The sequence below is a fragment of the Engraulis encrasicolus genome, chromosome 3, assembly GCF_034702125.1.
Source record: "Engraulis encrasicolus isolate BLACKSEA-1 chromosome 3, IST_EnEncr_1.0, whole genome shotgun sequence".
Lineage (NCBI taxonomy): Eukaryota > Metazoa > Chordata > Actinopteri > Clupeiformes > Engraulidae > Engraulis > Engraulis encrasicolus.
In genome coordinates this window covers 17,933,563-17,951,062 of record NC_085859.1, presented here as the reverse complement: position 1 = coordinate 17,951,062, position 17,500 = coordinate 17,933,563, and the positions used below count along the sequence as shown (strand labels likewise).

Genomic DNA, 17,500 nt, shown 5'->3' with positions numbered 1-17,500 from the left:
CAGACAGACAGACAGACAGACAGACAGACAGACAGAAATACAGTCAGAGAGACAGAAATACAGACAGACATAGGCATCGTTTTACCTGTGTGTTCCCTCTGTGTGTTTGTGTATGTCTGTCTGGAAACTACACACGTAGTAAGAAGACAGAACAGAGACAGAAAGATACATAGCTCAAGGTCACCTTGACAGAGACGGGCAGGCAGTTGTCTCACCCTTACCTCTCGCCTGAGCAAGGTAACTGACCCCACATTGCTCCAGGGTCCGTAACCAACATCCTGTAAATAAAAGTCCCTTTGGATAAAAGCGTAAAGTAGAGTAATGTAAACGGTCACCTTGACTGAGACAGGCAGGCGGTTGTCCCTGAAGGCCTGGAAGCTGAAGCACCGTGGCTGCTGGGTGGCCTTCCTGACGGGCAGCAGGTTCCCAGAGCACTCCAGATGCAGCGGCATGCCCTCCATCACCTGCGGGGGGCAACAGTGAGGCAAAACTGTACAGTAGGTACTCACTCACCTTCGCATTCAGCACAGATTTTTTTTGGAAGCACATTTTTTGGGCAGGATGATTGGGGCTCGTGTGTTACCATACCTGCCTTGCCTTCAAATTCATCATCAGCTCTTTTGCATCTGCACCTCTGCGGGCTCTCTGGACCACCTTACTGAAGTTTCCTTTCACTTTTATTCATACTTCTCTCCAGTGGTGTAGTCTACATTTTTGTAGTGGTATACTGTGTATTTGAGCATTTTTGAAGTGAGTGTACTGTATATGTGTGCTATTCTAAATAATGGATCAATCAATTTTAGGTGGGTACACTGAAATCCCTGACATTTTGAAGTGGGTATACTGCGTATACCTGCGTTCTACGTAGGCTACACCATTGCTTCTCTCCGTGTCTCTCTCTCTCTCTGCTCGCATCTTCTGTCCATCCATCCATCCATCCATCCATCCATCCATCCATCCATCCATCCATCCATCCATCCATCCATCCAAAACTCTACATCTTTATTATGCGTCTTGCTGGTCTCTCCCTCCATCCCTTCACCCCTACCTCTATATCTCGGCTGCGAATCACCTCAGTAAATTTCTCATGCTGCTCTCTATTTCTTTCTCTCTCTCTCTCTCCATACCTCCATCCCTCTAGTCTAGCCCTAAAGCCTTTCTGCCTTTCTCTCTCTCCCCATCCCTCTCTCCACCCCTCCTCCCCCCCCCCCCCTCACCCCTGTACCTCTATGTCTCTGCTGCGGGGCCACCTCGGTGAAGCTCTCATGCAGCACCCCCCCCCCCCTCTCTCTCTCCCTCTCTCCATCCCTCCAAACCAACCCCCCCCCCCCCCCCCCCGCCCCCCCCATCCCTCCATCCCCGTACCTCTATGTCTCTGCTGCGGGCCACCTCGGTGAAGTTCTCGTGCTGCTCGAGGGTCTTGTCCATCTTGTCGTCCGTCATGCAGTAGCAGCGCAGGCGTCCCTCCCGCAGCTCGTTCATCTTGGCGAAGACCACGAACTTGGCCATGTAGGGCACCGCCACCAGCTCGCGGTACAGCAGGTTGGCGAAGGACACCGCCTCCGCCGTGCGCGGGCAGTCCGCCAGCCAGAACCTGGGCAGGGGGGAGGAGGGGGAGGAAGAGGAAGAAGAGGAGGAGGAGGTATAGGAGGAGGAGGTGGAGGAGGAGGAGGAGGAGGAGGTGGAGGAGGAGGAAGAGGAGCAAGAGGAGCAAGAGGAGGAGGAGGAAGAAGAGGAGGAGGAAAGGTAGAGGAGGAAGAGGAAGAGTATATGAGGAGGAGAGGAGGAGGAGGAGGAAGAGGGAGGAATAGGAGGAGGAGAAGGAGGAGGAGGAGGAAGAAGAGGATGACACCAAGAGGAATAGGAGGAGGAGGAGGAGGAGGAGGAGGAGGACGAATATGAGGAAGACACCAAGAGGAATAGTTGTAAGAAGAGGAGGAGGAGGAGGGGAGGGAATATGAGGGGGCGGTGGAGGTAGAGGAGAAGAGGAGGAAGATAAATATGTGGGATATGAGGAGGAGGAGGAAGGCAAAAATGAGGAGGAGGGGGAGGAGGAAGAGGAGTAAAAGGAAAACAAAAACAAAAACAATAGTAATCACATTAGCGCAGGAGCAAAACAAGCACATACTGGTTGTAAAGAGAAGGTAAGTCTGGTCTGACAAAAGAATTAAAGGCAGTACTAAAGGCAGTACTAAAGGCAAAATGTAGACCAGATCTCAACAACAGTACACTCTGTATTACTGTATTTCAATTATTGCATATTACTTCCAGAACATCATTACAATTTACATGCACTACATTGAATAGATGAAAAGTAGCAGATGCATTAACATGCACTTAGAAATTTATATCACATCTATTCCATACAAAGTAATGAAGAGGCAGGAATGGAGAATCCACTCCCTCTATACGCTACACTGCAGTAGATGAGTTACATAAGCTTTTTTATCAAGCGCGCTACAGAAATCCCGCTAAGCCCCATGCTTCATTAGCTCTTTTCAAATAGCCCCCGCACAGACGAGACAAGACACTGTGTGGAGAAGAAAGAAGAAAGAAGTTAGTTCAAGAAGAGAGAAACTTCAGGGGTGCAGAAGGAGGACAGAGATAATGGACTAGTGTTTCCCAACCAGGGGTACGTGTACCACTAGGGGTACGCAAGCACACTGCGGGGGGTACTTGGAAAGATATTATTATAACAAATGTATGAAGCAGTCACATCAGGACAGGGAAAGCGATATAAAACATGAATTAGGGTGTACTCATCATGGCACAGCAAAGAGGTTTAGGGGGTACGCGAGACAAAAAAGATTGGGAAACACTGGACTAGTGGTCAATGGCAAGTACAGTTAGAGAGGGGTATGGTTTTTGGGGTAAAGAGGGAGGTGGACAGGGCTGGATTGGCCAACTGGACATAGGGGGCATTTCCTGGTGGGCCCCGCACCTTCGTGGGCCCCTATTTTAAGAAATGTAAAAAAAAAAGGTATACTTTTTTGTACATTTCTGGAGATGGGGCCACATAAGGGTGGAGGGCCCACTGGGGAATGCCCGGTATGGCCAGTGCCCAGGCCCTATTTCTCCCCCAGTTCAGCCCTGAAGGTGGAAGGTTTGGTGATGGTGGAGGAGAGGGATGTGCTGTAGGGTGGGGAAAAAAAATAAAGGAGTAGGCTACAGAGAATGATGTGGTCTTGGATGAAGTGGAGAAGAGAACATAGAAATGGAGCGAGATGTGCTCCCTGGAGAGAGGAGGATGAAGAGCACACAGAGAACTGAAGGATTTGTTCAGTACAGTGGTCTTGGGAGAGAAGATTTTAAGATTCAAAATTTCAAATATTCAAAAAGCTTTATTGTCTAATATGTATTGTAGCCATATCAGAAAATTGTCTTTAGAGTGTGTGTGTGCCTGCGTGCGTGCGTGCGTGTGTGTGCATGCATTCGTGTGAGCGTGCGTGCGTGTGTGTGCATGCATGCGTGTGAGCGTGCGTGTGTGTACTGTATGTGTGTGTGTCTATTCAGCCCAGTTGAAACACGGGTACAAGATGTCCTAGAGATGACATTATTGAAACATGCCAAAAATGCGTTATGCCACTGAAAAGGGGAAATAGATGTAATGGGAGTGCGGTGTACTTGAGAAACAGGGAAAGGGAAGGGAGAAGTTGAAAGAATGATGCACTGTAAAATGATAAAATAGCGGTACAGAGATCCATTGGTGTTGGGAGGGAGAGCAGAGAGGAGAAAGGCAATATGGGAATAATAATAAATAATAATAATAATAATTGTATTTGTATAGCACTGTGTCATACAAGGCATGTAACTCAAAGTGCTTAACAAATGGGAACAAAACATTGTTAGAGATAGATTTAAAAGGAGAGGTATAGAGGAGAGGCAGAAATAGCAGGAAGGCAGAGGAAGAAGAGATAGACAGAGATTGTAGAGTCATAAGGTCAACGTAGGTTAGGACCAGGATTCTTAGATGCGTAAGGTCCATAGTGGCTGGGCCTATCATAAGTCATAGATAGTCACACAGAGATTGGGCGCTCAGGTGCGGCCCCTGGTGGCATCAGGGGAGAGGAAAACTCCCATTCGCTTGGATCATAGTTTGTAAAGGGGAAAAAAAAACTCAGTGAGGTCTGAGAAGAAAAAAAAAATGAATGAATGAATGAGAGATGTGTGCTATAGGGAGAGTGGACAATGAGAAAAGAGATGTACAGAAGGAAATGGTCACCTCGTGATTGAAGTGTGGTGAATGAAAACGGAGCACATTGGAGTTATATGTGGTCTTGGGAGAGAAGAGAAGAAGAAGAGATGGCAGTAATGGCAGTGATATGATCTTGAGAAAGGGGACAGAGAAGGGAGAGGGTGGAGCAAATGATGTATCTCTTGGGAGAGCGGAGACTGAAACAATCTGAGGGACAGAGATCCATTAGGTCTTTGGAGGGCAGAGATGAGAAAGAGAATGTGGAGTGAGAGATGTGTGCTAGGGAGAGTGGACAATGAAAAAAAAGAGATGTCCTGTGTGAGTCGTGAATGATAGAAGAGTGCATGGAGGTTATTATATGTGGTCTTGGGAGAGAAGAGAAGTAAAAGATGTGATGGGATGGGAGTGACATGGTGTTGAGAAGGGAGAGGCGAGAGAAGGGAGAGGTGGAGAGAAAAATACACAGGAGACTGACAAAAGAGAGGTACAGTGATCCATCCAGTAGATGTTGGCAGAGCAGAGAAGAGTGAGGGAAGATGGAGAGAGAGAAAGAGAGAGAGAGAGAGAGAGAGAGAGAGAGAGAGAGAGAGAGAGAGAGAGAGAGAGAGAGAGAGAGAGAGAGAGAGAGAGAGAGTGTACCTAGTAGAGTGGGCAGTGAAAAAAGCAGATGTATAGTACTGTACAGAGGGAGGTCTTGGATGAGCAGAGAGGAGAAATGAAAGGTGGAGAGAGGGGTGTGTTGTTGAAGGAGTAGAATGAAAAACGAGAGGTTGGACGACACGGTCTTGGGAGAGGGGGAAAGAAGAAAAAGAGGAGGAGCACAGCAAGCAATACAGTATGCTCCTGTGAGTTCTTGACCAAATGGAGTCACGGGACATTACGTACCGTGCTGAGACATTGGTTGTGAAGTTGGCACAGTCGTTGGAGTAGATCAGTTTGGTGGTTCCTGTGATGTCCTCCCACTGTGCTGGGGCTGTACCACCTGTAGGGATACGGGTAAATTATTACAAGTGTTAATGGGACACTGTGTGAGATTTTTAGTTGTTTATTTCCAGAATTCATGCTGCCCATTCACTAATGTTACCTTTTCCATGAATACTTACCACCACCATAAAATTCTAAGTATTCATTATGATTGGAAAAATCGCACTTTTCATACATGAAAAGGGGGATCTTCTCCATGGTCCGCCATTTTGAATTTCCAAAAAAAGCCATTTTTAGCTGCAAAAATGACTCTACTTGGACCATACTGGGAAATATTTGTTTATTACTTAGTAAACTTTCATGTAAAGATCAAATTTGGCCATAGGCAGCCCAGTTTCAATGAGCAGCATAGTTGCAGTACCTTTTATGACCATTTCCTGCACAGTGTCCCTTTAAGAGATTGTACTTTATACGTTGTACGTCAAACATTGTATTAAGGTTTGTTGGTGGAATGGACAGTGTGCACTGCAGCATTCCGTAACACTTGAATGACAACCCCACTGGGATAATATCCTACGCACCTATCCCACTACAGAGGTGTGAAAAAGCGTGATTTTGCACAGAAATGATCTGATCAACTGGACTACATGAGTCTGACGAAAGTACTGCATTGCATTGTGATCCAGCATGAATCTTAAACTGCGATGATTTGGACTGAGAGGGAAGGGGACCCACCACCAAGGGAACAAACAGATCTGAGATATTAGCTATGTGTTGTAAATACCAGGTGAGTCATAATTGAGGCTACTGCAGTAGCTAAGGGAATAAAAAACATTTACGCCTGGTTTATGTTTGCCTGGTCCTGACCATCCCATAATATTACCATTTCATTTCGTATTTATGGTCTGGAAGTTGTGTGATCTGACGCGATTGCAGGAAGCGGGAAGTGTGCACTCAGTTATGGTTTGAAATGATTGGACAGCTCTCACCCAATCGCCGACAGTTACTCAACAACCACATAGCGCAGGCCAGAGCCATTGGCGCAGATGTTTTCGTTATCGTCACGAGCGTCCTCCCCCTTTCTCCCCCACGTGGGGTGCTTTTTCGCTTATTGGCTGTTATCTGATTAGATTAGATGGGGGGCGATCAAAATCCCACCGATCTGGCACTCCACAGAAGCGCAAGGCCAGACTACCGTAGTGGAGCCAATCCTTTGGGGGAAGTACGTAGGATGGCTCGCGAGGCTAGGTTTATGTTGTTATGTTGCTTGGTATTAGGTTGGATATTGTAGTAACTGCAAATGTAACATTGTAATATCTCTAAAACGGCACACATTTGGACCATGGATAATGGAAGTGTAATGAAGACAATTTTCTTTCAAAACTCAATTTTGAAAAAATACTATGTTGTTACTGCAATTTGCCTTTGTAGGGCAGTATGATTTACAATGTGACAGTAAACTGTTCTACACTAGCATCCATTACACATGCATGAATATGTGCTGTATGATCTTGGCATACAGTACAGCTCTGGAAATAAATAAGAGACCACTTCACAATTATCTTCTGATTTTGCCACTTTTGCAGCTTTTGCCACTTGAGTAAAACTTGAGTAAACATTTTTCTTTCATTCTATAACATTGAAAACGTTTATTTGCAGCACAATGACAAATGGACAAAATATCACCAAAAATGCAACCTCAAAAAAAGGACACCCATAAGCAGCGAGTTCCTGTTTTCGTTTTCCATTTCTGCCCCGGGCTATGGAACACTATGGCAGGCCCGACTGTGTGAGCAGCAAGGTTAAAACTATTTAAAAAAGGGGAACAGGGTGTCTAGGAATAGAGGAGGACAGGTGTAGCCTACAAAGACAAATGTGTCTGTCCTGTGACCCTCCGCCAGAGCAGAGGTAAACACAGATACAGTGAGTGTATACTACACTACACACAGGTACCATGTGGCACACAGTGCACTTCATGTGGAGGTTGTGTGTGTGTGTGTGTGTGTGTGTGTGTGTGTGTGTGTGTGTGTGTGTGTGTGTGTGTGTGTGTGTGTGTGTGTGTGTGTGTGTGTGTGTGTGTGTGTGTGTGTGTGTGTGTGTGTGTGTGTGTGTGTGTGTGTGTGTGCGTGTGTGCACATACAGTATACGTACACGTGTGTGTGTGTGGCCAGGGGTGTAGTGGGCATGGTACGCGGGGGTACGCAGTCCACCCACTTTTCCTGAGGTGAGATTTCAAAAAGAAAAATTCTGTCTAAAGTTGCCTAATTAATTGATGACCTCACAAATCGCGTACCCCCACTTTAAAAATCCCCACTACACCAGTTTGTGTGGCTTGTGTTTATGTGTGTATGTGTTTTATTGTTGATCAATAAAAGCCTGTGTTTTTGTGTATGTATGTATCTACTGTACCTACCGATGACACTGCAGAGGAGACGCAGGCTGGTAGTGTCTCCCTCGCCGGCGTCGCGGGGGCTCTCCTTCCAGGACGGCGGCAGGGGGATGCGCAGGCCGATGGGCCGGTGGAACTTGCGGCGGCGCGGCTCCACCGTCACCACGGGGCTGAAGGTGGCCTGGTTGCCCAGCAGCTTCGCCACCAGCTCGTCCGGAACCGGCTGGGCCTGCAGCACATGGTGGTGGGGGTGGAGGAGAGGGGTGGAGAGGGGTGGAGAGATGGGGGAGAGGTTTGGTGGGGGATGGAGAGGGATGGGTGGGGAGATGGAGGAAGTGGAGAGGGGTGGAGGAATGGAGAGATGGAGGGATGGAGAGAGGGGTGTGGGGTGGAGAGATGGAGGAATTGGAGAGGGGTGGGGGATGGAGAGATCGAGGAATTGGAGAGGGGTGGGGGGATGGAGAGATGGAGGAAGTGGAGAGGGGTGGAGAGATGGAGGAATTGGAGAGGGGTGGGTGGAGAGGGGTGGGTGGTAGATGGAGGGAGAGGAGAGGGGTGGATGGTGGGGTTGGAGAGGGGTGGGTGGTGGTGGAGGAGAGGGTGGGTGGGTGGGGTGGAGGAGAGGGTGGGTGGGTGGGTTGGTGATGAACAGGAAGTGGAGAGGGGTGGGTGGGGAGGGTTGATGGAGAGGGTGGGTGGGGGGTGGAGGGGTTTAAAGGGGGTGGAAAGGAGGGATGGAGAGGGGTAGGTGGAGGAATAGGAGAGGAGGGGCATGTAGAGGGGTGGGCAGTGGATGGAGGAGCGAAGAGGTTTGGAGAGGGTGACGAAAGGTGGAGAACGTGAACGGAGGGCAGAGGGTCGCGGGATTGGATGGGGTGGAAAGGATGGAGGACGGGGGCAGTGGGGAAGGATGGGTAGGGAAAATGGAGGTGTATGGGGATGCGGATATCAGAGAGAGAGATAGAGGGAGAAGGAGAGGAGACGGGTGGAGTGGAGAGGGTGGGTGAAGGAGGGTGAAAAAGAAAAAGAGCCAGTGGATGGAGAGGGGAGGGTGGGTGGAGAGGGGAGGGGAGGGTGGATAGGAGGAATTGGGGATAGAGATGGAGAACAGAGAGGAGGTGGTGGAGGAAATGGAAAAGGGGACAGTGAGGGCAGAGAGAGGGATGGATGGATGGAGAGGGATAGGAAGGTGGGTGGAGGGTAGGAGAGTAGGTGGGGCGTTGAAGGAGAAGAAGGAAGGCAATGGGAGAAACGGAGTGATGGTGGCATGTTGCAAAGTGCAAAAGTAAATATGCAGAAAGGAGGAACGGAATTGATGCAATGATGAAATGATGATGTGATAAAGCGGTCATGAAGAGAAAAGTAATGGAGAAGGGGACGGAGAGATGAAGAAGAGCAATGAAGAAAAAGAAGGGATAGAAAGATGGAACGAAGAGGAAGAAGAGGAGGTTACACGGTTGTGTGGCATAGATTGAATGAGGTGGGGTAAGTGGAGAGCAACAACAGAAAATAGTATACAGGTGGAGTATGGTGAATAATCATGATGGTGTGGATTCGTTAAGTATTTGTTAATTACAGTAATTAACAGCAATTAGAGTTAGGTATGCCATGTAGAGTGGATGAGGTGCAAACGGTGGTCGAAAGGAAGAGAGGAAATGAGTCAAATGAAAATGAGTCAAGGTTAGGCATGAGAGATTTTGGGGTGGATGGGGGAGATATATGGATTAATGTAGGATGAGAGGGAAAATGGGGATAGTGATGACGCAATGAAGGGGGTTAGACCAGAGGAGTGGGCACAGACGGAAAGGGTAGCAGAATACATACAGATGCATACAAGATGGACCAGAAGGACAGACAACACAAAGAAACAAAGACACAAAAGAAAAAATGAAAAGATGGTGGGAACGGGTAGAAGAATGAGTGGAGAGAGGGATCGTAGGAAAAGAAAGAAAGGGTACATTGTACAATGGAGGGAAAAGAATATAGGTCGATTATGGAAGATAATGGATGGAAATGAGAAGGGGCATAGTGAAGACAGTGGAACAAAAAAAGCAGGGGCAAGAGACAATATCGAGTGACGAGGTGGAACAAAAGTGGCATGAGAAGCAATATTGAACAGAGAGACAAAGAGGTTAAGTGTGGAGAGTGGAGCAGAGACATTGATGTAGACGTGTAAGGAGTAGAGGAGGGATTTGGTAATAGAGGTAGGGATGAAAGAGAAGATTAAAGAATCCACCAAAGAGGGAGGACAAAAAGATATGGGTTGTGGGGTTTAGTTCGAAATGATAAGAACAAAACATTAGTGATGAGAGGAAAGACAAATGTTTGAGTGATATGGTTGAAGTATGAAGTATTGACGTGGTGGAAAAAATGGTGGTGGTATAGCATGTGATAGTGAACCATGAGATGTGAGGAAAGGGGGAATGCAAGTGAAACAGAGAGAAAAAAGACCATGTGGTGAAAATGAACAAACACAAACATACAAATATTAATTACAGAAAGAAAGGGGCAGGTAAGCCATTGTTAATGTAGGAAGTTGATTGAAAGATGAAAAGAGGGCGAGGGAAAGATGAAACCCAGACAGGAGTGAAAGAAGCGAAGAACAGCAAGAAAAAGAACAGAGGAAATTCAGATATCTTGAGTTCATATGGTTTCATAAATTGTTCTTTGAAGAACACAACGGCAGCAGACTTGGTGTTGATCAATAAAAGTATTTTATTGTAAAAAGTTACAAAGGCACAGAGACGTTCAAAGTGCGGTTTATAGATCAGGCACAATTCATTCAGTAGCTAGCATTAAATATGATTTGCATTGGATATATAATCTGAAATTGTGTCTACTATGAATAACAAGTCAATATATTTTTCTGCCATAGCGCAAGAAATATATGTTCCAGTAACATTCAGCTGGACTAGAAGAGTAAAATGGATAACATTAATAACAGTCAGAGAGAAAGAGAAAGATTAAGGAAATATGTTGCATAGAGGACAGGAGATATAGCACTTTTTTCTATTTTCATGCTTTGTATTATTGAATTCTATTTCTCCTAAATTATTTATTTAGATTATATCACAATGCAGCACCTATTATCCATTTAACAAGTGGTGAAGAGTCTTGTCTTAAATGCAATGGTCCTTACATGGACAACGGTTTTCATCATGACAGCATGTCAGATCAGATCAGCACAGCTGGGTGACTTGGCTACAAATGGCTACATACAATAGCCATACCAATGCATGCTTTTACATACATACATGTACAATTGAAAGCCTTCGTGCTTGGACACTGGCTTCGGAATATTTAATAAGACTTCCATCACCAGCAGCAGCTTAAAGGACCAATTCAGTCAATTTCAATATGCTGTTGTATTGCTCATGCTACACTTGACTTGTCAGTACCCGGTGATGCCACATTTTCCGGCTCAGCCCTTTCCGAGATATGAGCTATTCTAATGGGGGCGGCGTTAGTTTACATTTAAAACAAAATTAACATAGGCCTACTCCAAATACTTTCCCAAAAAGTACAGCTGTTCGTTAGTTGTCTGCTGATGTTGTATAATCATTTGGATGTTTTTAGGAATAAATAAAAAAAAATGTTTAAATGTAAACAAAGCGCTGCCCCCATTACAATGACCAGGATCTCGGAAAAGGCTGAAGAAGAAGAAAATAAAATCTCGGGTACTGACAAGTCTAGGGTAGTGTGAGCATTACAACAACATGTTGAAATTTACTGAACTGGTTCTTTAAACACTACTAGCTGGTGACGATGACAAATCATACAATATAGTAAACAATGGCAACAAAACACAAACAAACATCTACGGTAAATTACCTCAATGAATCAATGACAACCAAATATTCGAACTGTAAGACTGACAATCAGTTAAAGTCCATCAACGGACCAATCAGTTGTTAAAACCAGATAGCAGCCTACCGTACCAATACATTAATTCAAGTGTACACTACTCTATGTAGAGCTGATTTTAAAGGCAGGGTTTTATTTAGCCGTGTGAATGAGAAACCAGCTGAATCATCTGAGTAGAGGGGGGTCCAGAGTAGACATCAAGCCCCGGCCCCGCTTAGGGGGGTTCAAGTGACACCATAATTCACTTAACACTCGAAATGAGAAGTTCACACGCTCGGCTCAGCACTGAGCTACCCTCTTAGAGGCCTGTTGTGCGGAGTGATCCAGCAAAGCTTCATCCTGAGGTGAACCTACAGGCACAGGGTGGGGGAGGGTCACGGGTGGATCATGGGTGGGGTTGGGGGTGGGTCACTGGAACATAATACATACAATGCTCTAACTATAAAAAGACCATATATACTGTATTTCCAAAAATTAACAAACGTACAATCAGATTACCATAAAGGCTAATGCCAAAGGCTAATGCTGAGTCTGAGGAACCAATAGCCATTCATTCTTGCTCATTCCTGGCTAGTCTTCAACATGCCATGCATTTTTTTTTTTGCAAGATGCAGTTCACTGATGCCCGTCGCTCAGTCTTGCCTTCACGGAAGCCTGCCTTTCTGTCAAGCAGTAATAGATCCACCAATTAAGCCTTTCGGAATGAGTGAAGGAACGACTTAGGAAAGGATTGGTAGGGTCAGTAGTACAATCAATAAAGTATTATAGTATATAACGAGACCTGAATCCCTTGTGGGTTGTTGTTCCCATTACATATAAAGACCCAGTAAAGAGAAAAAATGTATCTGTGTGCTTTGAAGTCAGTTTTATTGCATTGTGGAAATATATATACTTTTACTTATAATATATTTTTCAAAGGAGATGTACAGAAAATTATCTTTGTTACTCTATATGAATCTATTCAGGAGAGTAGGCCTACTGCAGCATCTAAGAGAAGTAAGAGACAAAATGATTTTGACTGCACTGGGTCTTTACATTTAAAAAAATGGCAAGCACATTCAACTTCAATCTTCTTGGAAAGTTATAGGACCGCACACTAAACGTTCATAACCTTCTGTTTGTCTTTCACTTCAAGACTGGACATACCCTGAACAGCATCAAAAAGTCATTACATAAACATTCAAATGCCAGAACATACTGAGAACGAACCAGCAGCAACATTCCTCATCCAGTAATCAACATACACCAACATTCGCCATCCACTAATCCCAAAATACAACCACCTGCTGTGACCATCGTACAGTATACCCAAGAGGAGTACTAACCTTCACACCAATCTCCACTCATAACAATGCAAACTTGAACAACAAGAGCATATAACAGGGTTGAAGTTACGTCAATCTGGTCAATGTTCCAGGTCACAACTTGATGCACACTTGATGCACATTCCCATGGAGCAACGGTGCAGGTTCTTCTCACAGCATTCGGGGACAATACATGTAGTAGTAGTAGTAGTAGTAGTAGGAAGTGCAATGCCAGTGACAGGAATGGACAGACAGATACATAGATACAGAATCAATGTAGTGTACTGGAAGAGGAGATGGATTTAGAGGCATGCAGGGGTGCTGACATGGGGGAGGGGCAAAGGGGACAGTTGTCCCGGGCCAAGGGAGAGAGGGGCCCCAGAATTGGGTCCTCCTTACATTGTATTTATTGGACTGGGGTTGGGGGGCCTTTCAGATGACTTTGTCTTGGGCCCCGCCAAAGCTGTCAGTGGCCCTGAAAGCATGCACTCTATAGGTTAATTGTCTCATCCCCTTCCTCTTCCTCCTCCTCCTCCTCCTCCTCCATATCCTCCTCCTCCTCCATATCCACCTCCTCCTCCTCCAAATCCACCTCCACCTCCACCTCCTCCTCCACCTCCTCCTCCTCATCATCATCATCATCATCATCCTCCTCCTCCTCCGTCTGCTCCTGTTGCTCCAAGCTCACCTGCAGGCCCAGCCGGACACGCTTGGTCACTGCTGTCTCGGGGAAGGACGCCTGCACCTGCGGCACCAGCTTGCTGGTCAGGTGACCTCCTTCTGGCCCGATCAGGTCGCTCTCCTGCTGGATGCGGGACACCACGGCGAAGTAGAGTGGGAAGTCGGTGGAGATGATGCGGCGGATGCGCTTCTTGCCCAGCTCCTCCTGGCTCTCCAGGTCTGGGGAGGAAAAGAGAGACAATCCACCTTATTAGTAACGACAGTTGCAGTTATTTCAGGTCAATTACAGTCAAGAAACACAAGATAAGAGATCCTCAATGCTTTCCTTGATAATCATCTATTTTGTATGGTTACATCATAGGATTCACTTTTTTGCCCCGCTCCTCTTAGCTCTCCAGGTCTGGTGAGGAAAAGAGGGATAATCCACCTTATTATGGGGCAGCCGTGGCCTAATGGTTAGGGAGGTGGCCTTAGGATCAGAGGGTTGCAGGTTCGAATCTCACCTCAACTCACCCTACACTGTCCATGGCTAAAGTGCCCTAGGGCCTAGAGCATGGCACCTAACTTGCTCCAGGGACTGCAACCAATACCCTGTACATAACTGCAAGTGGCTTTGGATAAAAGCACCAGATAAGTGTAATGTAATGTAATCTGATTATTATTCACAGTTGCAGTTATCCATGCCAGTGTTTCCCAACCAGGGGTACGTGTACCACTAGGGGTACGCGAGCACACTGCAGGGGGTACTTGGAAAAAATAAATGTTAACAAATACATGGAGCATAGTCACACTGAAATAGAAAAAGGGATGTAAAACACGAGTTAGGGGGTACTCCTTGCACAACGAAAAGGCTTAGGGGGTACATGAGACGAATAAGGTTGGGAAACACTTATCCATGGTATAAATGGTAGCAGTTGCTGGTGTTAAACAATTCAGAGGGGCCTAACCGGAGCTAGCAGACCAGAAATTCTGCTGTAGCACGAAAAACGTTGAAATGGGCAAGGCTAGTGGGTGGGGCAATCAGGTCAATTCTCAATAAATCTTAGCACTTGCCTGTACCAGCCCTTGCTTGATAAAAATCTGCACGGTTACATCATACTATATTTGAATACATTTGGCATTGTATTCCTTTATCAAATGTATTTTAGTCCTCTGGACTCTTTGTCTACATTCATAGCATTAAAAGAAATTGAGAACATTTGAGGAGGCCAGATACCCACCCTCATCCATGCCATTCAGGATGGTCTCCAAGACTTCGTCGCCATAGCGGTTGCGATGCTCCTTCCAAACGTTGCCATTCTCACTCCTCAGGACCACCAGTTCCCGATCACCCCGCCCCAGCGCTGCAAAGTGGGGGATCTCCACAATCACTGGCCTGGATTTAAAAAAAACACACAAACACACACACACTTGAAATTAGAATCGAGTCAAGTCAAAGTCACACTTAATTGGTGATTCTACCAGTAGAGTAGTAGAGTAGAGTACCATTTATTAACCCTGGAGGAAATTGGAAGTCTTATACAGGCCTATACAGCACACAAGGATTGAAGGCTATATGTAGGCTACAGGAGGATTGAAATTGATGTTATGCAGCATAAAGTTGCTATTCCAATTCTTCGTAATCTATGTAAGGGAAGCCCTGAGATATACAGTACTTACTGGGGCACCACTTCTGAAAATCTGTGTCTAAACCTCAAAATTGTCTGAGTTGGTTCTCACCCCAAGGATGGCATGCCTGCTGAAACATCTAGATCTCTCATTACATAGCAACCCGTTTACAGTGTACTCTAATACAGCGGGTTCTCTTCTCAGCCCAAAAACTGAATGCCTGACCTTGACCAGAATGTAGAGTACTCAATTCAATTCAATTCAATTCAATTCAACTTCAATTTATTAGGGACCATGTACATACCAGGCTTGTACGAAATTCCAAATGGAGTGAATTTCAATTCAAAGTAATGCCATAATACGAACACTAGGTGGTGTCATTACCTTGAATTTCTTTGAATTTAATCTACACCACCCCATTGAAAGTACATAGAACACCACCACCTAGTGTTCGTATTATAGCATTACTTTGAATTGAAATTCTTTCCATTCGGAATTTCGTACAAGCCATACGGTACTGTACATGTTACCATTCCATGCATTGTAGCAGAGTTAGCCTCTGGCTACTCTTATAGTTTAAAGTGATACTGTCCCATTTTTGGAAATAAGCTTATTTTACACCTCCCCTTGAGTTCGATAATAGGGTTTTACCGTTTTCCTGTACTTTCAATCGTTCTCCGCATACGGCAGTGCAAATTTTACCTCCAAGCTAGCAGTTATCATTGAGTCCTATGAGACCAGTTAGCCGCAAGTTGGTCTCATAGGAATCAATGTTAACTGTTAGCTTGGAGGTAAAATTTGCACTGCCATACCCAGAGAACGGTTGAAAGTGCAGGAGAACGGAAACCCTATTATTTAACTCAAGGGGAGGTGTAAAATAAGCTTATTTCCGAAAAATGGGACAGTATCACTTTTAGTAGTCAGTGGTGCAATGTAATGGATTCTGTTCTCCCTCCAAGAATGGTACACCTGCTGAAACATCTCGATCTCTTATTACATGACAACTCGTTTACAGAATGTAGGGCACTGTAGGTTCTGAAGTGTACTGTAGGCCGGGCCGGATTAATGCACAGGTTAGATATGACTGTAGCCTACCTAGGGGCCCCCACCTGCCTGGAGCCCCCTGATCTTCCAAAAGTGAAAAATTGCAGAATTGTGATAGGACGCAGTATTGAAAAAAAATCATGTGTCATGTTGAGTACAGTTGATAATGTCTATTGTCACCAAATATGCCTCCTGGGGGGCCCACAGAAACCTAGCCTAGGGGCCACAGACCATCTTAATCCAGTCCCAACTGTAGTTACTGAAGGTTCTCTTCTCACCCCAAGAACTGCATGCTTGCTGGGCCCAGAGAGATGATGCGACTGGCCAGCCCCTCCCCCTCCACCAATGGGGGAGGAGTCTGTAGCTTCTGGGGCTTGACCAGGCGGCAGGTGATGCGGGTCGGGGCGGCGCAAGTGCGCGGCGGCACGATCACACGCAACCCGTTGTGTCTGCTGCCCCGCATGGAGCCGCCACGAGCATCCACCATAAAACTCACCAGGAACCTGCAGGTGGGAAAAAATAAAAAAATTATCAATTCATTATTATTCATTATTCATTATTCATTAATTAAATGATAATGAATAAACCCATAACACAAATAATCAATATATTAATCAGTCATTCAGTGAATGAATCACTGAGATCACAAAAATGAGCATAAACTGTTGTACACGTGGCAGGTCAGTTCAGTGTGTGTGTGTGTACCCATGTGTATTTGTGTGTATGTGTGTGTGTGTGTGTGTGACGGAGGTCATCTTGCACCGTTCACCCCCCTCAACTACAACGGTCCAGCAATGGGAGACACAGTACGATACCGCTGGGCCAAGAGACTAGTCTCTCGGCCCAACGGCACGAGACTGTATGAGGCTATCGGAGGGAGGTTTTACCAACGTTCCACGTTGTGTGTTGGCATGTGTGTGTGTGTGTGTGTGTGTGTGTGTGTGTGTGTGTGTGAGATGTATGTGTGTGTGTGTGTGTGTGTGTGTGTGTGTGTGTGTGTGTGTGTGTGTGTGTGTGTGTGTGTGTGTGTGTGTGTGTGTGTGTGTGTGTGTGTGTACAAACGTGCCAGTGTGTGTGTGTCCATGCATGTGTGTGTACAGTATAGTGTGTGTGTGTGTGTGTGTGTGTGTGTGTGTGTGTGTGTGTGTGTGTGTGTGTGTGTGTGTGTGTGTGTGTGTAGACTGACCCAGTGTGTATGGGGCTGGCCACGGGGCTGACATTATCTGAGGTCTCAGTAGCAGGACTGCTGGGGATCAGTGAGTCCTCATCATACTCTTTCGGCAGCGGGAGGGGTGTCTGTTGCTGAAAAAGGGGAAATATGTCATGTCAATTTACACTTGAAGAGCTTCATTGCAAAATGACATATATCCATTTTGGAACATTTTGGGAAATTGTCGTTTTTGTATCGGGCATTTCATTGCATTGCATTGCAAAATGTATTTTATACAGGTTCAAAAAGTATGTTCTCAAACATATGGCAAGAATTCACAC

The 17,500-nt window shown here is 45.8% G+C and overlaps 1 protein-coding gene across 6 annotated transcripts in view; it reads right to left on the bottom strand.

Annotated features, from left to right (window-relative positions):
* The window catches only part of LOC134445804 (ankyrin-1-like), a 114,801-nt gene that overhangs the window by 38,970 nt on the left and 58,331 nt on the right, over positions 1–17,500 (bottom strand). For all 6 annotated transcript variants that reach the window (XM_063194895.1, XM_063194900.1, XM_063194896.1 and 3 more), the window contains 8 exons: positions 17,196–17,311; positions 16,288–16,512; positions 14,578–14,732; positions 13,365–13,576; positions 7,533–7,737; positions 5,081–5,177; positions 1,366–1,594; positions 336–464 (listed from right to left, as the gene is read on the bottom strand). In XM_063194895.1, the coding sequence (XP_063050965.1) occupies positions 336–464; positions 1,366–1,594; positions 5,081–5,177; positions 7,533–7,737; positions 13,365–13,576; positions 14,578–14,732; positions 16,288–16,512; positions 17,196–17,311 (1,368 nt within the window). The remainder of the gene's footprint in view (positions 1–335; positions 465–1,365; positions 1,595–5,080; positions 5,178–7,532; positions 7,738–13,364; positions 13,577–14,577; positions 14,733–16,287; positions 16,513–17,195; positions 17,312–17,500) is intronic.